Consider the following 23166-nt stretch of genomic DNA (forward strand, 5'->3'; position numbering starts at 1 on the left):
GTAGTGATATTTTGACTTTATGTTACTGCTCAGGCAATTTCTGCAAATAGTTGCGCCCGCTCTAACAGATGCCATGTTGAAGTCACCCACTTCAAGAAACAAGTGTCTTTTTCTACTTTTAGTCAATTCTAACAACATTAAAATTCAGAGTACGTATATCAATGGAACACAAGTCCCAAAAAAAATCTGAACTTTATTCACACTTACGTCACTCAGCCGCACAAATGACACATCCAAAAATGAGAGCAAATCTGAACTTCAGTCATTAATAGAGAAAAGCAAAAAATGGAAAAAGCGCTAAGCAAAAATTGCAGCGCTGCCAACTGTGACAAAATGACGTATTTTTCGGTAAATCATTGACGCCAACTCGTTACGCCTATCCTACCAATTGTTTATTTTGTTTTATTTTTATGCTTTATAAAACATTTCTGTCTGAATTTTGGGGGGCTTGCAACGGTTTAGGGCATTTACATAGAAAACGCATCTCTACTTACAAAAATTTCTCGCTAAATAATTTCTTCCAGAACCAATTCATTTCGTGAAATGTAGTGTCCACTCAAACGCTTCAAGGTGTGTGGAATAGGTATAAAACTGTGAACAGTTAACTCATTGTAAAATTCATAAACAGTAAACACAATGTTGGGGAGTTGAAGAGGAGCTAAGAATGGAGAGAAACACGACACTTGTGGTATCGGGAACATCCGGGGAAAATCGAGGGGAAAAGCTACAGCTTATAGGCTGAACTGGACGGTTTGTGTTGTCTTGCTTGTTAAGTTTGTGGGTGTTTACTGTCAGTGTTAGCGTGTGCTGTGCGGAATGCATGTTTGTAGCGTGTCGTGTATATGAGGTTGATACGCTGCTTGGTATTCAACCTCGGTATGTTTATGACACTGTCATCCTACGTGTGGTTCAGCCAGTTGCAGAACAACCCGAGGCATTGATTATTGAGGGGGCTGACCGCTCGACTCGACGGATGCGGCACAGTACATCGTCACGAGGGAGCACCATCCGTTGCCCTGACAACACCAGCGCCTGTCAACACCTCTGTCTTAATAGTGACAAATTGTACTTATTACATCAATGTTAACCCCCCCCCACCGAACACCCCCCCCATTCCAAAATCCCCTCAGACGAAGATATTTAGTCATTTGCTAATCAAATTGTGTCAGCATAATTAGTGGGAAGTTGGAACAGAGCCCTATTAAAAAGTAAGGCCTCAGACGCATTGTCCAGACTCATCCTCTGGCCAATTACACATCATGCAACTCTACTTATCGATGGGGGAGGGGGGGGGTTGATTGTGGGCGCCACTGGAGAGTTGATAGTCTGGGAGGGGCAAAGAGCTTTTGAAGTGCACTGAGTATTTGAAATGTCGTCATTTGGTTTTTGCGTTAACATGGATCAATGATCATGATGTGATAAGATCGAACTGACATCCATATTACCTTCGAACAGAGATGGGCAACTGGCGGCCTGCGGGCTGCACATGTCCTCTGACCACACTCTGAGTGGCCCCTTGATTAATTTTTAAAAAAAGAAAGAATTATTATTATTTTTTTTTTAATAAACCCAAACAATAGTTGAAAAAATACTGAAAAACATTCAATACATTTTACACAAAAACATCCCGGAAAAAAAAAATATTAATTGTGAGCCCCTAAGTACAATTTGTTTTCCAGAATCAACTCCTTTCAGGCTTTTGACTGCGTGAAATGTGCGCAAAGTTATAATGGCCCCTGTCCCTCTGGCATGTGTTTGACAGTGTGCCAACGCATTTTAATTTGAACAGAGCCACCGTTGTCGAGATGTGTTCCAAATTCTCAGGCTGTATTATCCAGCTACTTTTAAAACAAGATCTCCTTTTCTTTTTCCGTAGTTGTGCTGACGCTCTCCTCATCTCACTCCGTTGGCCTGCATGGCAACATGCTGTTTAATGGCACCGGGTTCGTGCGGGAATTACTGGATTGCTAACCTCATCAAAGACATAAACAAGGACATGACTCTTAAACCTGGGAGACCCAACTTTCACTTTCAGCAGTTTTGCACTAAGAGCACGTGTTTGTGCGTGCTCAGCAAAGTGCAAGACATTAGTGTGAAACTAATCCCTTCTCCAGTTCCTCTGATATTAGGTTATTGCCACTATGACATAAATCTGCAACTCTCGTATTCCGGGGATGCCAGAAAACACCGTGTACCCGATGACAATGGCAGTAATATGAACACGGCTGCTGCTTAACAATATTATAATGTTTATCTGTGGTCATTTTATCAAGACAGCCTCTTTCCAGAAGTGCACAGAGGGTATCTTCAATGAATCTTTAATTGATCGTAAAGACAGTTCTGTGTTTCGTTGTTTGGATTTGACTAAAGAATGAAAAAAGCCGCGCCAAAAAGCATTGAAATGCTCGCATTCAGCAGTTGCAGTAATCCCATTACTGTCGTCAAGCAAATCTCAGTGACCAGTCCCAGTACAAATCTGATGTGGTGGAGGGGCGGTCTCATGATTTATTTACGACGACATCCCTCACTTGCTCGCTTGTTTATTAAATATGAATCGTTCATGGCAGTTGGACATTTTTTGCATGGATTACAACGCAGCAATAATTTATGATAAATGAGAGCCCGTTTTCAATATAAAGAAGTGGTTCAAAAACACCACTTGTCACAATAGTTTCCACTCTAAATTACGCTTGCTTGTGGGTGTGTGCGTCTGTGTGTGTTTGGGGAGTGGGGGGAAAATGGAATCTTTGTATCTGCCGTTTCAACCTTATTTTACAGATTGAAGCAACACTGTGTAATACAACCCCAAATTAACATCTTCAAATGTTTCATAGCAGACAGTAGTGGCTTTGTTGCTTACTCTTTCTGATAATGTGTGTTGAGAGTTATTTCCGGTGCTTGTCCAAACTTTGCTTGGCACCAAAATGATCGGCCAGTACTTATTTGACGATGTTTCAGAAAAAGCTTGTTTGTTAGTTTTAGTGTAAATGGGGAAGTCAAGTCAAAAATGTTCACAGAAAGACTAAATAACTTACATGACTTCCGTTTAATTTATTTCGGACTCTGAAAGGTGTTTTATTTTGAAATATTACCTGCTCCTCTGTTACATCCGTCTACAGTATGTCACTCTTGATGCAGGTCAAGGAGCGCTTCTCGGTCACGTGATAGGTTACCGCTAAAATGAAATCCGGGAGCTAGCAAAATGAGTAAAAAAACACACGTCTTTGGGAAGGGGAAAAGGCCCAGCCAGGAGACAGAAGAGAAGCCTACGACTTTCAAGAAAAAGAAGACTAAATTTAATAGACAGTATCAGGAGTCCTACTTAAAATACAGATTCATCTCAAGCCCAGTCTGCATAACATGCTGCTATGGTGAGTCGTATTTTTCATGCACTTTGTATTTGCGGCGTATCTTATTTTGATGGCATGTTGAAACGTTACCATAGCGACCAGAATGTGTTGCGGCCAGATAGGACGTTCCTCGTGTCATGATTCATGTTTATTATGTTTAGAAAATACCACAGTTTTCATGCAAGTCATATAATATTTTTTTGTTGTATTTATCCGTCGCACCTCAAAAGCCGGTCCCTGAAAATATTGTCTGACATTAAACCGGTCAATGGGGCAAAAAAGGTTCGGGACCGCTGCTTTATAATAATATGTTCGATATGATTAACATTGTAGAATATCAGTCAAGCGAAAAAAATCCACTCGTTTTTATCCATCTCAGGAGGCGGCCATTTTGTCACTTACTGTCGACTGAAAATGACATCACAGTAATGAAGGGCTCAGGTCCCTTCTATTATTATTGTCAATATATTTTAGGGTTGACTTCCTCTTTCAGCGTTCATTCGTAGTGCGTTCATTATTTTTTGTTTTTATTTCTCAAGAGTCAGGCTCCAATGTTAGGGCATTCGTTTTTAACATTTTTTCACATTAACACATACCCAAGGGGATACAAATCATAAGGATGGAAAGGAAGATGTTTATGGCAGCAGCTGCAAGATTGCAATGTTCTGAGCGAACTAAACACCGCTTTAGCATTCAGGACACGCACACCGCTGGAGAGAACATGCAGGAGGCAGGAGAGGAAGTAGAATGAGCCAAACAGGAACACAGAGGTTTTTGAGGGGAAAGAAGACACAGAGACTCTCTTAGCATTCTAGCATTAATGCCAAAACCCTCGCTTCAAACCAAGGACGCCTTCTTCAACACAGTGTCAATGGCAGCTCTTTCATTCTTGTGCGTTGCTGAAATCTATTCACACAGCAGGTGCATTCACAGAAAGACACTTTTACAGGTGCAGGAGGCTTTTTGAATCCAATTTTAATCGTGCTTTCAAAGTGAACTTTAATCTCAAACCTGGATTATGCCTCAAGGCAAATCTTTTCAATACAGTCTAATTCTATCTCATGCGCAAATAATGTCATGATGATTTTCCATTATTCAACTCGAGTACAGTGATGATTTAGGAATTTAGTGATTTATTTTTGATCCTTTTATTGATCACCTTAATAATGTGCCGCAGGGTTTTTTTTTCTGCTTTTACCTGAGTGCAAGGAGCCATTAGTGATGCAAGTTGTTGACAGAATCCATTTGATCACAGTCCATCTTATTTTTTTTTCAGCCCCATCACTCTCTCATTCTGTCATCACACAACTCACTTACTGTCGACTGAAAATGACATCACAGTAATGAAGGGCTCAGGTCCCTTATATTATCATTGTCAATATATTTTAGGGTTGACTTCCTCTTTCAGCGTTCATTCGTAGTGCGTTCATTATTTTTTGTTTTTATTTCTCAAGAGTCAGGCTCCAATGTTAGGGCATTCGTTTTTAACATTTTTTCACCTTAACACATACCCGAGGGGATACAAATCATAAGGATGGAAAGGAAGATGTTTATGGCAGCAGCTGCAAGATTGCAATGTTCTGAGCGAACTAAACACCGCTTTAGCATTCAGGACACGCACACCGCTGGAGAGAACATGCAGGAGGCAGGAGAGGAAGTAGAATGAGCCAAACAGGAACACAGAGGTTTTTGAGGGGAAAGAAGACACAGAGACTCTCTTAGCATTCTAGCATTAATGCCAAAACCCTCGCTTCAAACCAAGGACGCCTTCTTCAACACAGTGTCAATGGCAGCTCTTTCATTCTTGTGCGTTGCTGAAATCTATTCACACAGCAGGTGCATTCACAGAAAGACACTTTTACAGGTGCAGGAGGCTTTTTGAATCCAATTTTAATCGTGCTTTCAAAGTGAACTTTAATCTCAAACCTGGATTATGCCTCAAGGCAAATCTTTTCAATACAGTCTAATTCTATCTCATGCGCAAATAATGTCATGATGATTTTCCATTATTCAACTCGAGTACAGTGATGATTTAGGAATTTAGTGATTTATTTTTGATCCTTTTATTGATCACCTTAATAATGTGCCGCAGGGTTTTTTTTTCTGCTTTTACCTGAGTGCAAGGAGCCATTAGTGATGCAAGTTGTTGACAGAATCCATTTGATCACAGTCCATCTTATTTTTTTTTCAGCCCCATCACTCTCTCATTCTGTCATCACACAATAAACTGAGCTCGAATGTCTTAAAAAGAATACGGTTGCATCCAGGCGCTTGAGAAAATTGCGGTGGCTGCCAGCGGCTGCGGTGAAATACAATTTTGTCTCACTCAAGATGGATTCCGCTGTGAGATTTTGGAGGACCGGTACAGAAACAAAATGGAGAAGCCGGGAGGGAGGAGAGAAAAGAATGAGAGGAGCAGAATGGAGTGTACGGCTTCGCAATCGACACTTGTGTTTTGTTGTGGCCGCTAGATCGTGGTTAACTGCGGGAAAACGTCTTTACCTTTTCGCCCTTTTCATAACCGACTTGTTAAATATTGGGAGGCTTTTGCAGAAATGAAACCAACACGTAGCCAGCAAGTTTGGAAAATTATATTTAGCCGTCTCTTTGCTTTTGTATCCCCCCCCCCCCCCCCCCCCCCCCCCCCCACTGCTCCTCATGCCCTGAGAAGATGTCCTCCCACTATTGTCAGGAACGCTCACATGCACACGTGCCGCCGGCACGTAAACACACACACGCGCTTGCACATGGTTAGACCCTCGCTACTTGCCTCCACCTTCATAAATTTCACTTGCTCCGAGGATATTCCACTGCATGTAAACCAGTAAAAGCCCTTCAGGACATCAAATCCGAGGGATCTGTTGTCTATTCTATCTAGGTCAATGCTTACAATAGCTTTGCCATTCCTTCGCCTCTGCCACTTTGCTCTTTATTCCCCCCCCCCCCACACACACATAACGCTCATTTGCTGAGCCCCACAAGGTTTCTTTTGTTTTGTAATTTTAATCATCAAAAATGTAAGCATAGTAAACATGCCTTTGCTTTTCTTCCATCCAAATTAGTCTCCAGCGGAGTATTAAAGAAAAACTTTTGCCGTTTGACATAATTACAGTGGATTTTAATGCTTCTGATTAACATTTCATAGCTAATTGCTTTGGACTTTGTTGTTGCGAACGTGCTGGTGTTGCATATGAAAATCGGAGCAGTAACACGTCCGTTTAGTGTGTGATAGTTTCATTTGTTATGTATCGGGGTTGACGTTATGCGACCGTAGGGCGCTTACATCTATTTTGTTAAGCTACACAGAAAACAGACCTGCTTGCACATGCATTTTTCATGGAAGCTTGAAGCACCTATCTGGGAAGCCATTTTGTCCCAAAATCACAACAGTAAATATTAAAACTGCACCAGTCTGCAATCCAAATACAATACCGTGTACTGTATTTTGAAGGCATTCTAGCTGCAGTCACTGCAGACCACTTCAGCAAATATTGACAGGTCTCCTCTTTTTTTTAAAAGACAAAAATAGCGCAAACACCCACTGTTCCCTTTTATCAACTAAAGTGAATCACCCCATTTTGATCTTGTTTTGCCCCCACAAAGCCTCAGTTCGTTCTGCTTTTGTACAAAGTAGAAACCACCCTCGCTGCCTTCAATGCCTGAGCGCAATCAAAACAACTCACTCAGTGGAATGTAATCACAGTAGCTGTGTGCTCACGTGCGTGCGTGTGTGTGTGTGTGTGTGTGTGTGTGTGTGTGTGTGTGTGTGTGTGTGTGTGTGTGTGTGTGTGTGTGTTGCAGGACAAAGATATCTCATCACGCCTACAGGAGCCTTGTACATTTTGGACGTCCTGCCTGAGGATGGGCTGAATAACTACCGTTGCACCACACGTCACCGCTACACTGGGGAGACTCGACAGAGCAACAGTGCACGTCTCATTGTGTCAGGTCCGTATGAAGTCACGATACAGTACATGAGTAGAAATGAGACATAGTAATGACACTGTCATAGATTATGTGACAATATTAGAAGGCCACTGATACCACTAAGTTGGAGGTATAGGCTTCTTAGCGCATGATGTCCGGCAGCCATGATTGACATTTCCAAGCAGTTCAAGTTTGACTTGAAGTATATGGCGCATCATCATCTTGTTTCGACAAGAAGAACAATTCACAAATTTAGTCAGACAAACTTGAGTTTGTTGCCACCACATGTGTCCGTTCTCTATTCTCCCTTCTCTCTTCCTCCCATGTAATTCCCCGGAGCCTCACCAAGTCTTGAGAAAATTAGCTTGTAGTTTTGGTGTAATCCGGCGAACCGATAAGGGGACAAAGCAAGACTTGTAAGAAAACAAAGTGTCCTTGGCCTAATATTCAAGAATTTCGTGTTCTACAAGTGAAGCTTAAATGCAATATGACCGTAATGCTGCTCTCTGTATGTTAATAGCTCGCTGGCTCACAAAGGCCCCAATCCACAGTGCTTTTTTTTTAAGTTGGTTGTCACACACTTTCTCTTCCTCACCTACCACGTCATATACTTTCAAGGACAGAATCTTCCACCACAGAGTCATTGATTGAATTCTGCTTCCCAATGCCGAGCGACACTCATAAATAATTAACGCTAACGCTAAACTCGCCTCTTTCCAGACCCCACCAACGCCGAGCCAGGCATCTTGGACGGCTTCGACCACCGCGACGTGATGATTAATCATCGGGTGGAGCTGCCCTGCAAGGCATCCGGCTACCCGTTCCCCAAGTACCGCTGGCTCAAGGACAACAGCCCGCTGGAGCCAGATAGTCGCTTCCGCCAGACCATCACGGGCTTACTGATAGAGAGCACGCAGCCGAGTGACTCTGGGACATATGTTTGTGAAGTTTGGAACAGCTACGGCAACGCCGAGGTCATGGGCCGCCTGCATGTCAGACGTGAGGCTTTTTCATTCTTATGAAGTTGCGTTGAACAAAAACCTTCTTGAAGTTTGCTGCGAACCTCCTTTGTATCCTCAGAACCTTTGAAGGCGATGGTCAGCCCACGGAAGGTGAAAGGCAGCGTGGGCAGCAAGGTGTCTCTTTCATGTAGCGTGAGCGGCTCCGACGAGTACGAGTTGTCGTGGTACCGTAACGGAGAGATCATTTACCCCGGCAACAACGTCCGTTTCACCGGTCTCAACCGGGAGAATCTCATCATGGAAGGAATGTCAAAGAGTGATGGTGGGGCCTATCAGTGCTTTGCCAGGAAGGGCAAAATGTCTGCTCAGGACTTTGTGCAAGTCATCCTTGAAGGTAACAATTCAATAAGTATTTGTGTACATGCACACATATGCAATATCACACACACACACACACACAAAAAAATCAATGTACGGTTTACATCTCATCTATAGGGCACCATTAATGTCATTATCCCTGATGCCACAAACACATGCAAAAGCACAAGCGCATGCATGTAATGTGGTTACCTCGGAAGTGTTGCTCAGGCAACTGTCTCCTGCGGCCATGAGACTGTAAAAAGATTATCTATAATCATGTGCAGCAGACCCAGATTATCTGATAATAAATGGCAGATATTTCAAAATGCAGCTACACTCTTTGTTTGCCTAAAACCTCCGGAATGAAAATGTAATAATTCCGGCTGCCATCATGTCCCAAACCAAATGACAGAAATACAGAGAACATATTCTAGTATATATGTTAATATGATTCTGAGTTTAAGGCTTCTACAGAGCTTGCTGATAAGCTGATCGTTTGAATCGGGTGTGTTGGAGTAGGGAGGGATCTAAAACAAGCAGGATATGGCTCCGGAGAAAGCGGAGTTCCCTAGCCATTTTAGACCTTTGACACGTATCTCAAGGACTAGATGACAAAGTCCTAGACACAGTCCAAAGTCTTTTGGGAAGTCTTTCCTCAAGAGAAGGGATCAATATATTATTTTCTACCTTTACCTGTACTGGCTATGTGTCCCAATAGTATTGCATTCAAAAACAGATTTAGGCTTAATTGTGACAATGCCACATTGATGAGGATGATGATTCAAACAATGGCGGCATGATTGAATAGTGGTTAGCCCATCAGCCTGGTTCTGGTTCAAATTTCAGCTCAGGCGGTCCTGTGTAGAGTTTGCATGTTCTCACTGTGCTTGCGTGGGGTTTTCTCGAAGGACTCCAGTTTTCTCCCGAAACATGCAAGTTTCAGTAATTGTAGACTCTAAAATGTCCACAGGTATGAATGAATGATTGTCTGTGCCATGCGATTGACTAGCGACCATTCCAACTCTCACCCAAATTCAGCTCACACATTTCAGGCAACGGGCGATAAAACGAGAGAGTCGTGAGACAACTCGTCGGGACGGGATGGACAAACGGCTCCATGCCGTGATTGATTGTGTAAATTGTTTCCCTCGGTGCGATATTGTGTGAGCTGTCTTTCAGCCTATGCTTCGGTATGAATACATTTCGTGGGAAATTTGATGTCTCGCTGTGTGCATCAGTCAGTCAAGAGCTCTCAAGAGGTAACCAAAGTCAAAGTTGTAAGGTGACTGTTTTTTTTTTTTTTTTAGTTGTTGTAGATCAAAGCAGATTTTAAAGACTGTTCAATAATGTATGCCTGAGAAAGCTGGGATCAACGATAATATTTGTCACCGTTTACTTGTTTAGTGACTGCCGTCTCACCCAATGTGACACAGTTCAGAAATGCCCTAGTTTTGTCAAATTTTACCTGCAGTGTGATTTCTATACTGTATAAAGAAATGCAATACTCACGATATACTCGGTGGTAAATATGTCCGTGTTAGAAAGTAATACAAAATGGAAGACTTTCTATCTGCGAGAGTAATAGGCGGCGATTATTTCTATCCACCCAGTGAGTATGATTGTACCCTGGTGATTGTGCCCTGAAATTACGTGTAGGCTGCCTCCATGTTTTATTCATCAGCGCATCCCCATTGCGTCCTGTCGTCCTCCGCAGATGGTACGCCAAAGATCCTCGCCTCCTTCAGCGAAAAGGTGGTGAACCCGAATGAGCCCGTCTTCCTGGTATGCAACGTCAGGGGCACGCCGCCGCCTCGGTGCATGTGGTCTCTGGACGACGACCCAGTCATTAAAGACAGCCACCATCACCTGGGACACTCTGAGACCCACGAGGGCCACGTGGTCAGCCAGCTCAACGTGACGCACACGCAGGTGCAGGACGGCGGTGTGTACCGGTGCACGTGCAGCAACTCGGCTGGCCTCGTGTACCACCAGGCTCGAATAAACGTAAGAGGTGCTTGTCAAATCAGCTCCTCCAAAAACAACAATACACATACCTGTCTGTCTGTCTGAATGTCTGTCTGTCTGCCTGAATGCTGCACACATCTGAGCGTTGAGCAAGAGAATTGTCAATTTACTTGGTTTGTATTAGCTTTAGCTAACTTTTTTTTTTTTTTTTGCTCAGTGCATCTTAACAACTTTCATTTATTTGTTTTATTTGTATTTTTTTCTGCCCTCAACGTATTTTTTTTTACGTTATTGTGCTTTTTATGCATGCATTATTACATGAATTCAAACCTCCCCTCAGATGTTGAACACTTGAATCTGCATGTAATTCCACCGCCTTCCGCTGAAACGAAAAATTTGAGGGCTAAGTAAAACAACCGGCAATAATTCAACACGATGTTGATGGCAAGGACCACATAGGAAGCTGGTATTTGTTTTATTAGCACTTGACATTGTCTTGTGTGATCTCCTGCAAAGGGACTGTTTTGTGTACACATCACTGCAGCAAGCGTCACAGCTCTTGCAGCCTAACACCACGACTGATAAATGTCCTCATAAGGAGTTCTTTCTGAACCACTCCCATTCTCAGGCCGTGCCAGCATCCGTTCGATGAAAAACGTCACCGCCATCGCTGGACGGGATGCCTTCATTCACTGCCGTGTGATTGGCTATCCTTACTATTCTATCAAGTGGTACAAGAACTCAGCTTTGTTGCCATTCAATCATCGACAGCGGGCCTTCGAAAACAACGGCACGCTGAGGCTCACCAATGTGCAGCAGGTAGACGCCGGAGAGTATAACTGCAAAGTGATGGTCCAACCCAACAAGATGGACTCCCAAAGTGTTCACCTCCGTGTGAGAGGTAAGTATATATTTTACCTTTATGTCCAATGTCGGCGGCACGGTGTTCGACTGATTAGCACGTCCGCCTCACAGTGCAGAGGTGCGCCGTTCGATTCCGACCCCAGCCTTCCTGTTTGCATTTTCTCCCCGTGCCTGCGTGGGTTTTCTCCGGGTACTCTGGTGTCCTCCCACATTCCAAAAACATGCACAGCAGGTTGATAGAACACTATAAATTGTCCTGAGCTGCGAGGTTGTTCGTCTATGTGTGCTCTACGAATGGCTGGCAACAGTTGATAGTGTACTCCACCTACTGTCCGAAGACTCCCTAAGAAACTACCAATTAATACTATACTGCCAAATAGTGGCCTGGCATGCACACTACAATATATTCTGTACAGTGGGTCCTCAAGTCTTTGCCCTTTGCAGGTCCCTGTGTCCCTAATTTGAAACAACTGCAAAGTAAAACTTGCTCATATCAATTATTAGCAAGACCAGAGTCAACTTCCAAAGTGCATCACAGAGCAAGGCTCGAGCCGACGGATAAACAAATAAGCTCACACAGGAAAGCAAGCAGCCAGCTGTTCAAGATTTCATATTCATCTCAGAATAAGAAATGTGGCTACCTGCTTCCCCTCAGCTCATCAGGCTAGTTAATGAAGACTGTATCTGTGCTAATGATATCACAGAGCTGATCTCCGCCGAGCTCTTTACAAGCTGTAATTGGAAAGACGAAGTAGGGCTTCTCCATTACGCTCCATTTCCTTCAGTCTGATCGGTACGCGAGGATGCCGCCGCCGCCGCCACGTTAACACTCGCTCATGAAGCGAGGGCAACAGAGGTGGAGAGAGAAGAGTGAGAACGCAAGAGAGGCCGATGATCCAAAACAACACTTCCCAGCGGTGTCATGCGGAGAGAATGCATTTGTTAATTTCAACCCGCTCATGCTTAAAATACACGGCGGTCTTCGGGGAACCCCGGAGTCCATTATCTCCACTTTGTTGGGAATTAAATAAGCAGCTAAAGGCTGCTTATTTTCACAGTTATTTGATTTCACTGGACACTCAAAGATGACTCGTGCAATTCCAAGAGACAAGTTTAACACAGTTTATTGCGTAACTCTGTCTTATTATGTTGGCGGGTTGCCATTCTACCTTGATTTCAAGTGCTATTCTTGTCATTGTTGATCAATGTCCTAACCACCCACATAGCAGTGTGGAATACATTAATTACAGTCCAGATTGTGCCTCCCTAATCACTGTAATTACTTAAATAAGCAGGCCATTTGGCAACATATTTTATGAAGGTATGATGTACAGGTCGGGTAATATACAGTTTACAGTAGATGAGTGGTAGGAAGCTGATAGAAAATAGAAAATAAGTACAGGTCAACTTCCACCCTTAAGTACCCCACAAGGCTGAAATATTGAACCTGTCCTTGAACAACTCCAACATAACTGTTTGTACAATTCTATGGCCCAAAATGTACAGAAATGTTCTCGAGCTGTAGAATTTTCATGGACATACATTTGTGAAATCGTAGTCCAAACACCGTCTCCATCATGTTTGACACATGGTGTGGTCTGCTTTGGATGAGCATGTATTTCTTTCTTTTTCTCCGTACATATTTTTTCCCAGCATTCTGATGCACTTGTGCTTCATCTGTTTAGAAATGTATTCCAGAACATTCCACATTTTAACATCTGGCTTTCCTGTTCTTCGATTTTAGCACCGTTTTTTGCACCTTCTTGTAGTACGTCTGCATTTACATTCATGAAGAAATTTGACGGTTATCGATTTATACGTTGACAATTTTAAGCATTCCCCAGGACATTCATCAGGTTATAAAACAAACACTGGGCTACTATGCATAAGATAAATGTAAATGTGAAAGCCGTTAAAGGTGAACGTCAAGAATTTAATTACATAGTACAGAATTCTTTGCATTTCAGGTTCACTATGTTCCTTCAAAGACATTTCCGAAGTGCTGCAGTTAGAAAATTACAGGATGTCAGTTGAATTTAAAGAAATAAATGCGCTCTGACATCTGAAATTATTTCTAATTACAGACTATCTTCCTTTGTATGTCTCCTCGCCCCCACTCGTCTCCACTGCTCTGTCTTCAGTCCCTCCCTACATTCAGCCCTTTGAGTTTCAGCGATTCACCATCGGTCAGCGCGTCTTCATCCCTTGCGTGGTCATGTCAGGTGACCGGCCTCTGGACATTACCTGGCAAAAAGATGGACGACCTATCCCGACTAGCCTGGGTGTGACTGTGGATAACATTGATTTCACCAGCTCACTGAGAATCTCCAATCTGACGCCTGACCACAATGGCAACTATACGTGCATTGCCCGCAATGAAGCGGCCGCTGTGGAGCATCAGAGTCAGCTAATTGTTCGAGGTGAGGCCAGTGGCAACTTGGAGCAGTGCACCACCAAATATTATTATGGTACTTGTAAATGTCCTGGCATACATTTACATACAATACAGAGCAGGGATTTGATTCATGTGAATAAATATGACTCACATGCCCCTTCCACTGCATTATGCCTACTCGGATCATCATGACTTCATTAAAAATGCGTACAAAACAATGAAACATTACATTTATATAAACTGTTGTGTGCGTACAGTTCCTCCTCAGTTTGTGGTTCAACCCGAGGACCAAGATGGGATCTATGGGAAAACTGTCACTCTCAACTGCTCTGCTGAAGGATACCCACCACCCACCATTGTATGGGAGCACTCTAAAGGTACAATACTTGCCGTAAAAGGATACTTTCACCTAAGACACCTGTCAGTAAACACAGATGATTCATTGGTGGGGATTTGTATTTGTTTTGTTTTGAGTAGGCTGAGTTGTATTTAGTTAGGTGGTGCACACGGGTGCATTTATACACATGAAGAGGTTGGGGCATATTGATGCATGCACAAAGCGCACATATCCATCTGTTCAGCTAAAACGGTCTTGCAAGTTGTCACCCCAAATCCTCACAGCATTATCGCCGAGAAAGACCCGATTTTAGAAAAACAGGCAACACATCGGGGCATAGAAGAACAATAAGGCAGCCTGGCATACGGACAGGAAGGCAGCAGGTGAGTTCAGCCTCACGAGCAGAGCACATGAAGCGAGGTCCCAGGTGTTTGCTACCTCATCCATGTAACCAGGGATGAAAGCTTCACCAACAGAAAGACAGCAACCGATGGGGATTTGTGCAAGTGTGCGTGTGACCATGTGCAAGTGTGTCTATGCTCTTGGTTCTATGATCAAAACAATGAAATATCTGTTTTTCAACCTTTGATGGGATTCGTGCGTGTGTGTGTGTGTGTGTGTGTGTGAGGGGGTTGAGAGAAAGAGAGAAAGAGAGAGAGAGAGAAAGACACTCACACACAAAAAGAGAGAAAGACAGGCCTGATTAACACCATCTGAACATTCCTGATTGCTATCTCAGGCCCCTGTCACAGATTTTCAAAGAACTCTCGGTACATTGCATTAGTCAGAGTAAGAGGAAATTATACGCATCATTTATACACACACAAGTTTTTAGTCCAATATGTCCGGTATAAATCCACAGAAATATCCAGTGAAATATTAGAACTCTTCTATGTGGAAAGTGAAATGGTCGTTTTTATGTTTAAGAGAAATGGATAATCGAAAGTAAATTCTGGAGTGACTCAGTTTTCATACCTAGGCATCACATAGCAGTGATTCCTAGTTTTTCTATCAAAGCAGGGCTTGTTGTGTGTGTTTGCCAGTTTGGCAAACCGGTCTCCGCCAAGATTGGCGGGCTAGTACAACAGGAGTGTCTTAGGGAAGCGCCTGGCGGATTGACAATTTGGTGGCTGAATGTCAATCTAATAAACCTGATAGGTTCTTCATAGGTGTCCAGCGCAAGTCTAGCTCGCAGCACAGTCAAACCGTGCACATAGATAAGGTTTTGTTTAATTTTGGCAGACGCACACAGTTCAAAATACATACACGGTTTGCGCTGTTGTGGGTTGGAGCACAATCGACTAGTTTCGAGGCCCATGGAAATGGCTCCTCTCATTCCCTTTAAATTTGTTTCAAAAGGCACACAGTCTTTGACATGGTGGAGGCAGAAACTATTTTTCTGGGTCCATGGTGGGGATTGAAGCATGCAAAGTATGCTCATAAGGAGCTGCAAGCAGACCTCCAAGGGCAGACGATGTAAAGTTGGTCAGGAAAATCATAGATCACATCTGTGATTTGAGACCGCTTTCCACCCTGATCATTTGTTTCCACGTGTGACACCCTCCCACATATAGCTGTGTAGCAGCCGAGGGGATTAAAAAAAAAAAAATGAACAAAGATAATGAAAATAAGAATGCATTCAAATGAACTGATTTCTGTAGTGATTCAAAAAAAGTGTGTGAGTGAGGGGGTTGAGAGAAAGAGAGAAAGAGAGAAAGAGAGAGAGAGAGAAAGACACTCACACACAAAAAGAGAGAAAGACAGGCCTGATTAACACCATCTGAACATTCCTGATTGCTATCTCAGGCCCCTGTCACAGATTTTCAAAGAACTCTCGGTACATTGCATTAGTCAGAGTAAGAGGAAATTATACGCATCATTTATACACACACAAGTTTTTAGTCCAATATGTCCGGTATAAATCCACAGAAATATCCAGTGAAATATTAGAACTCTTCTATGTGGAAAGTGAAATGGTCGTTTTTATGTTTAAGAGAAATGGATAATCGAAAGTAAATTCTGGAGTGACTCAGTTTTCATACCTAGGCATCACATAGCAGTGATTCCTAGTTTTTCTATCAAAGCAGGGCTTGTTGTGTGTGTTTGCCAGTTTGGCAAACCGGTCTCCGCCAAGATTGGCGGGCTAGTACAACAGGAGTGTCTTAGGGAAGCGCCTGGCGGATTGACAATTTGGTGGCTGAATGTCAATCTAATAAACCTGATAGGTTCTTCATAGGTGTCCAGCGCAAGTCTAGCTCGCAGCACAGTCAAACCGTGCACATAGATAAGGTTTTGTTTAATTTTGGCAGACGCACACAGTTCAAAATACATACACGGTTTGCGCTGTTGTGGGTTGGAGCACAATCGACTAGTTTCGAGGCCCATGGAAATGGCTCCTCTCATTCCCTTTAAATTTGTTTCAAAAGGCACACAGTCTTTGACATGGTGGAGGCAGAAACTATTTTTCTGGGTCCATGGTGGGGATTGAAGCATGCAAAGTATGCTCATAAGGAGCTGCAAGCAGACCTCCAAGGGCAGACGATGTAAAGTTGGTCAGGAAAATCATAGATCACATCTGTGATTTGAGACCGCTTTCCACCCTGATCATTTGTTTCCACGTGTGACACCCTCCCACATATAGCTGTGTAGCAGCCGAGGGGATTAAAAAAAAAAAAATGAACAAAGATAATGAAAATAAGAATGCATTCAAATGAACTGATTTCTGTAGTGATTCAGAGGGTTCCATGCACACTGTTGTCATAACTGTAAATGAAAGCCGATGACATGCACCAAACACGTCTGCCTGTACCTCAATCAAACTCGATCAAACTCACCAACATCGTGTTTCCCTCTGATGTGTTGATCCTTAAAATGCTCACTGAGCTGAAGTCTCACGAGATGTGCTGTGGGAGCACAACACAAAGAAGGCCTTCCAAACTCTGAGCTTGTGTGTGAGTTTGTTCAGGGAATGGCGGTCTGGCTTCCTTTTACAGCAACCTTGGTAGCTGAGGGCCAGATGAATGTCTGTCGGAAATATGGAAGCCTAAGTAAAGGTCAGCTGCTATTAGCATAGAAACCAGCTCTGATTGTATATGCAAAAACCATCATTCAAGGAGGAATACGTCTCCCTGGCTTTGCGCTCAGAGCTAAAGGAACAGAAAGAGTCACCACTTGACTCGATCGGCTCTCCAGGCCACTCGCCTGCCTTTTAATTTTAAGAGCAAAAAAAAACTAAACAAATAAAGCTCACTAAATGGTCTGATCTTTACATGCAGTGTTTTAATGTCTAACTTAGTTCAAATGCATTTGACTATAAATGAGCAAGGTGAAACGCAACACTTTCACAGGTAGTCCTCCTGAGGACTTAACTCTTATCCATGTCCTTGTTAGTGACACATCCGAGTTTAAGACTACTTTCTCGCATGCGGCAGTTTGTGACATTTACGTCAGACTTCAGAACATTGCTGTTCATCAACTCTATTTGTTATCAAGAAAAATCCATGTTGTGATTGTTTCTGTTAAAGGGCCATGACATCATTTTTAAAAGTCATTAACACAAATAATTGTCCTCTTGTTTCATTATCTTTTATACAAACAAAAAATCCTGGGAGTTGTCCACTCACACATGCATATTAATCCTTATCTAAATACAGTCCATCCGACTGGCAAAGCCTCACATTGAGACTCTCCCTCTGCCACCAATCTGTCGCCTTGTTCAACATGAGCATTACGTCCGCTCTGATTGCATCACTTCGGTAGCTCAGCTCTCGACACCGCACTCGGCAGCTGTTGGTCGGTTTAAGGATTTAGACCCGGTGTTAAGAAACATGTTTACAATCCTTCCGAAATCTGACAGGCTTTGTGGTCAAATCTGTAAACACATGTGCTCAAATGAAAGCACACAGAGTGGGCATCGTAATCATCTAGGTCTGGGTCATGCCAACATGTGATAATATGTATTTATACACCCACTGGAAACTTAATTAGGTATGCAAATACACTATCTGATCAGACTTTATACAAAATCTGTGTGATAAATTCATTTTATTTTGGTTTGAATCAGCACTTAATTCATCCCGGTCATTGTAAACCTGCCTCCAATGTCCAAATGTGCCAGCTGTTGTAATACTAACTAACTAACTAACTAAGTAGCCTACTTTTTTTGCAGTTCAGCCAAATATTTAAATTAAAAATAATCACGGGCAAAATATAGCCCTTGGACCGCATACGGGATGCGCCATTCTTTTATCAGGCCCACCATTGGAATATTATTTTATGAATCAATACATTGGTTTACTTTTTCTACATTCACATCTGCAAATGACCTTGTCCATCGGTCCGTTTTGAAAATCAAATGTGGCCCTTGAACAGAAAAGTTTGCCCACCCCTGATATACTGTAAATCAATCCTGTATGTCAACTAAATAGTGTCCCTTTCGATGCCACAGGTGCAGGCGTCCCCCTGTTTCAGCCCATCCTCCTGAACAGCGGCTCTCGCATCCAGCAGCTGAGTAATGGTTCTTTGCTGATCAAACACGTGCTGGAGGACGACAACGGCTTTTACCTGTGTAAGGTCAGCAACGATGTGGGCGCTGACGTCAGCAAGTCCATGTACCTCACTGTCAAAAGTAAGACTCTTTACCTCATCCATACCTGATGATGCACTTGCAGCCCTACCTTCAACTCGCCCGTCATATTGTTGTATTTTTTTTGTTTAAAAAATTCTTGCTTCATCTGCCTGGGATTAACCTGGAAAAAAATTGCTGCTCAAATTTGGAAAATGACAAGTCAAATGAAGTAATTGATTTGCAAAACTGCTCTTCAAACAAAAAAAAACTATTTTAAAGCCTGTATGTACATACCTACATTTCTGAATGCAACATTTGCATAAATGTGTATGGTGTAAATGCATCGCTTTTCTTCTTTTTTTTTTTTTTGTTCACTGAGCAAACACCGTCCTCATCAGTTTGAACTTGCTTTGCCACGGCTTCAGATTTCGAAGGCAAAAATAGGCCCCGTTAAGAAGCAATACCATTTAGAGCGCGGCCTCTTTTAATAGGACTTACCGTACTTAAAATTCATAGTGCCAATGCAAAATAAATCAGCAATTTCCTACATAGGGACGTTGGAAGGGAGATGATGGTATGGGGCATCAGGGAGGAAGCAGAAGGGGCCGCCAGTGAATAAGAGATGAGCATTAAACGTCTCACGCGCACAGCATCAGTTTCAAAGAATGATTTGAAATAAAGCCATTTATAAATTGAATAATACATTACAAAAAATATCAGCATTCATATTTTGATTGTGTATTTTGATTTCATATATATATATATATATATATATATATATAGTGTATATAATATAACGTCTTTATTCAAGACTTTCTAAAAGTGCACAAGTGTGTGCGTCTGTCTTCATGCTTCCATACACATGCCTATTCTAATGTGTGCGTGAGACACCAGCGTGCCCAGCGGACCTGTCTGCTGCGTATGAATAATCAAAGTGGTCTCTCTCATCATTAAATCATGGCTGTCCTGGTGAGAGCTTGAGGAGGCACATGGAACGAGGGAGTGAAAGGGATCATAGTTAGCGCTGCAGGGGTACATGCTCTCTCACCATCCTCCATCGTGTAGTGTGGCTGAGATGTGTCAAGAGCACGAGTTGCTCTGCTTGCCCGCTCAGCCCCACACCACTGCTGCTCTCACACGCACACACTCATGCTATGTAATAATCAGGCACATGCACACCGAAACATCCATTTAGGGACAATTTAGAGTGTTCAATCAGCCTGCCATGCATGTTTTTGGAATGACGGAGGAAACCGGAGTACCTGGAAAAAAACCACGCAGGCATGGGGAGACATGCAAACTCCACACGGGGAGGCCAGGATCAATGATAAGAAGAAGGAAAATACCCATAATGTGCTCGGTGATACAGATTAGTACCTTCACGCTCTCTGCTCAGAGCTTCCGAACTAATGTGGTGTAATCCAATTCAGCACTTTCACACTTTTGCCTGATCATTGTAGCCCAAAATCTTTGGACTAATCGGCCTTATGTGAGAGGTATGAAAGGAGGTGTGAGAATGCATAAAAAGACTCGAAGCAGTCTGAGTGAGAGACATTAACAATTTATAAACATTCTGCTCAATCACACACACACACACACACACACACACACACACACACACACACACACACACACACACACACACACGCACACACACACACGCACATGCACTCGCACACGCACTCGCTGACTAGTTGTGTTGATAATGAGTCCGGTGTGTGGTTACGGCACTCTGCCAGATCGACTCCACGATCAGACCGATGGGAGTTCAGTCAGGAGTCACGGCTTTCTTCCTCGTCTCAGCAGCCTCTTCCTCAAAAAACTGCACGTTACCGCTCACTGTCATCATCAAAGCAGGCGCCGAGAATTTAGAAAAAGTTACATGTTCGCCGTGTGTTGCTGGAAATACACATTTTATATCTTTTTTTCAATGCATTTACAAATAACGATACCAAACCGGATCCTTCGACAAACTGTGTGCCAAAACACTAACAAATAAATACATTACAAATGTAAAATCCCATACCGTTGCTTTGCAGCAATGAGGTATATCTCCAAAGTTGGTATTTTTTTGCCTTTCCGACAACATTTCTTTTTTTGCACATGAGCATATACATGTCGTGGCTCCGGATTCCTGCGCGAGTGCAAAGGAAATACGCTAGGTTATTGAAAACCTACCTCGATAAATGCTGAAATAGCTTGGACATCATGACTTATTTTCATAGTTTTTCTGTGACTTTTTAATGATCATGTCTTATTGGCCTCTTCCCACATTCAAAAGGATGGTATGACAACTATGGTGATCCCAGCCGGTTTCGTTCTTCTTACCAATTCATGTTCCCTCTGTGTCGTCCACTTCTAGTCCCGGCGATGATCACATCCTATCCCAACACCACCTTGGCCACACAGGGGGAGGAGAAGAAGATGAGTTGCATCGCACATGGAGAGAAGCCCATCATGGTGCGCTGGGACAAAGAAGAACGCATCATCAACCCCGAGACCAGCCGATACATAGTCACCGTCAAGGAGGTGGCCGACGAAGTCATCTCAACGCTGGTGGTGAGTGTACAGCTGCACTTTAAAATCTGCAAAAGGAAATCTGTCTCTGGGTAAGTCATTGGACGAAAACTAGATTAGTCTCTTGCCTCCAAGTGATCACGGTATTTAAGATTCTGACGATTCTGAAATATGTTCTTCCACATTACTTTCCTCTTCCAACTCTGCTATTTGATGAATTCATTCAGATTTTACAGTGACAGTGTGACTCTCTTTCTTAGTCAGAGGAATTGTCTGTTTTCTCTCCACAGATTATGCCCACCGTGCGCGAGGACTCTGGTTTCTTCTCCTGCCACGCCATCAACTCCTTTGGAGAAGATCGAGGAATCATACAGCTTACTGTGCAAGGTAAAACACTTCCAAAGGGATAATTTTAAAAAAAATGTTCACTTAAATTCCACCACTTGCAAATGTTTTCTACACATTGACATTTTTTAAAAAGTACATTTCTGGCTCTTGCCTGAAGCCTTTCCAAACCACGTCTCCTTTGTATGATCTGAAAATATGCTCCTTGATGTCCTTATATTCATTGTTTCTTTGACAGAAACAAAGATACAAATCAAAAGAATTGCTCTGATCCAAGCAAACGTTCTGTAATTGTATTTGCTTTCTTCACACTTGACCACAGAGCCTCCTGACCCTCCTGAGGTGGAGATCCGGGAAGTCAAAGACAGGACCATCGCTCTTCGCTGGACTATGGGCTTTGATGGAAACAGCCCCATTATAGGATATGACATAGAATGCAAGAACAAATCAGGTACTGATCATTGATTCGATCTTAAATCAGATGTAGGGGAAAAAAAACTTGAATTACGGCACTTCCAATTGGAACATAGATGTACTGAAGTAGTATAATGAAAGCATGATCTGCAGAATCTTGAGGCAAGCTGCGTCACTAACGGTCTAAACTTATATAATGCATCCCATTATAAAAACACACTGTGTCATTGTTTTCTTTTCATTTGATAAGCATCTTTTCATTTGGCGTGTGTCCGCACGATGACGCGTTATCATTTCTGATTGCCCGTCTTTCTGTTTTTCCCTCCAGCTTCATGGCTTTCAGCCCAAGTGACCAAAGATGTGTCACCGCAGCTCAACCAGGCCACCATCATTGACCTCCACCCTTCTTCCACTTACAACATCCGCATGGTTGCCAAGAACGTCATCGGCAACAGCAACCCGAGCAACGAACTCACCATCACCACTGATGAAGCCGGTTCGAAAGCGACTCACTCTTTTTTTTGTCATATCATGGCCTACCTAAGGCATTTTTCACTCATCTTTGGGCATCTAGCAGGACTAAAGTGTTTACTACTAGGAGGCCTTTCTGCATTGCAATTTTGTAATACGATGCAGTATTTAAAATCTGTATATATTTTAATCATAAATTCAGCCAAATCAATTTTTGACTCACTTGTGTTTGTCCTACTGGTTGCTGCATACAGCAGCTTGAGCATTATGCATGCCACCTCTGTGATCTGCAGTGGTGTGTTGTAATGATGGCATTTACCAGGACACATGGTATTACCAAATGCCATAGGAAAGGTAATTACAGCCTCTGAGTGGAACCCCCTGTTCCTTTTTTTCCTTGAGAGAGAGAAAATATCCATCCATCCATACATGCATCCATTTTCAACACCACTTACCCTGAACAGGAAAGTTGCCGGAGCCTGTCCCAGCTGACTTGGGGGGGCAGACTATACCCTGAAGTGGTCGCCAGTCAGTCACAGGGCACATATTGAGACCATTCACACTCACATCCACACCGTCACTGAGTGGGAACCGATTCCACGCTGCTCACACACAAGTCGGGCAAGTGTGCCACTACACCATCAGCGACACAAAGAAAATATGATGCCTCTATTTCAGTTATGGCAGATTCA

The 23166-nt window shown here is 42.9% G+C and overlaps 1 protein-coding gene across 1 annotated transcript in view; it reads left to right on the forward strand.

Annotated features, from left to right (window-relative positions):
• dscamb (Down syndrome cell adhesion molecule b) overlaps nt 1-23166 on the forward strand; it is a 90275-nt gene that overhangs the window by 53689 nt on the left and 13420 nt on the right. Inside the window, 12 exon segments of the mRNA XM_019865009.1 lie at nt 7152-7298; nt 7998-8276; nt 8358-8633; nt 10314-10610; nt 11193-11465; nt 13570-13848; nt 14081-14200; nt 18608-18787; nt 21090-21286; nt 21535-21631; nt 21912-22040; nt 22332-22499. Coding sequence (XP_019720568.1) covers nt 7152-7298; nt 7998-8276; nt 8358-8633; nt 10314-10610; nt 11193-11465; nt 13570-13848; nt 14081-14200; nt 18608-18787; nt 21090-21286; nt 21535-21631; nt 21912-22040; nt 22332-22499 — 2442 coding nt within the window.

This window comes from Hippocampus comes, unplaced genomic scaffold, assembly GCF_001891065.2.
Source record: "Hippocampus comes isolate QL1 unplaced genomic scaffold, H_comes_QL1_v1.1 scaffold276, whole genome shotgun sequence".
Classification (NCBI taxonomy): domain Eukaryota; kingdom Metazoa; phylum Chordata; class Actinopteri; order Syngnathiformes; family Syngnathidae; genus Hippocampus; species Hippocampus comes.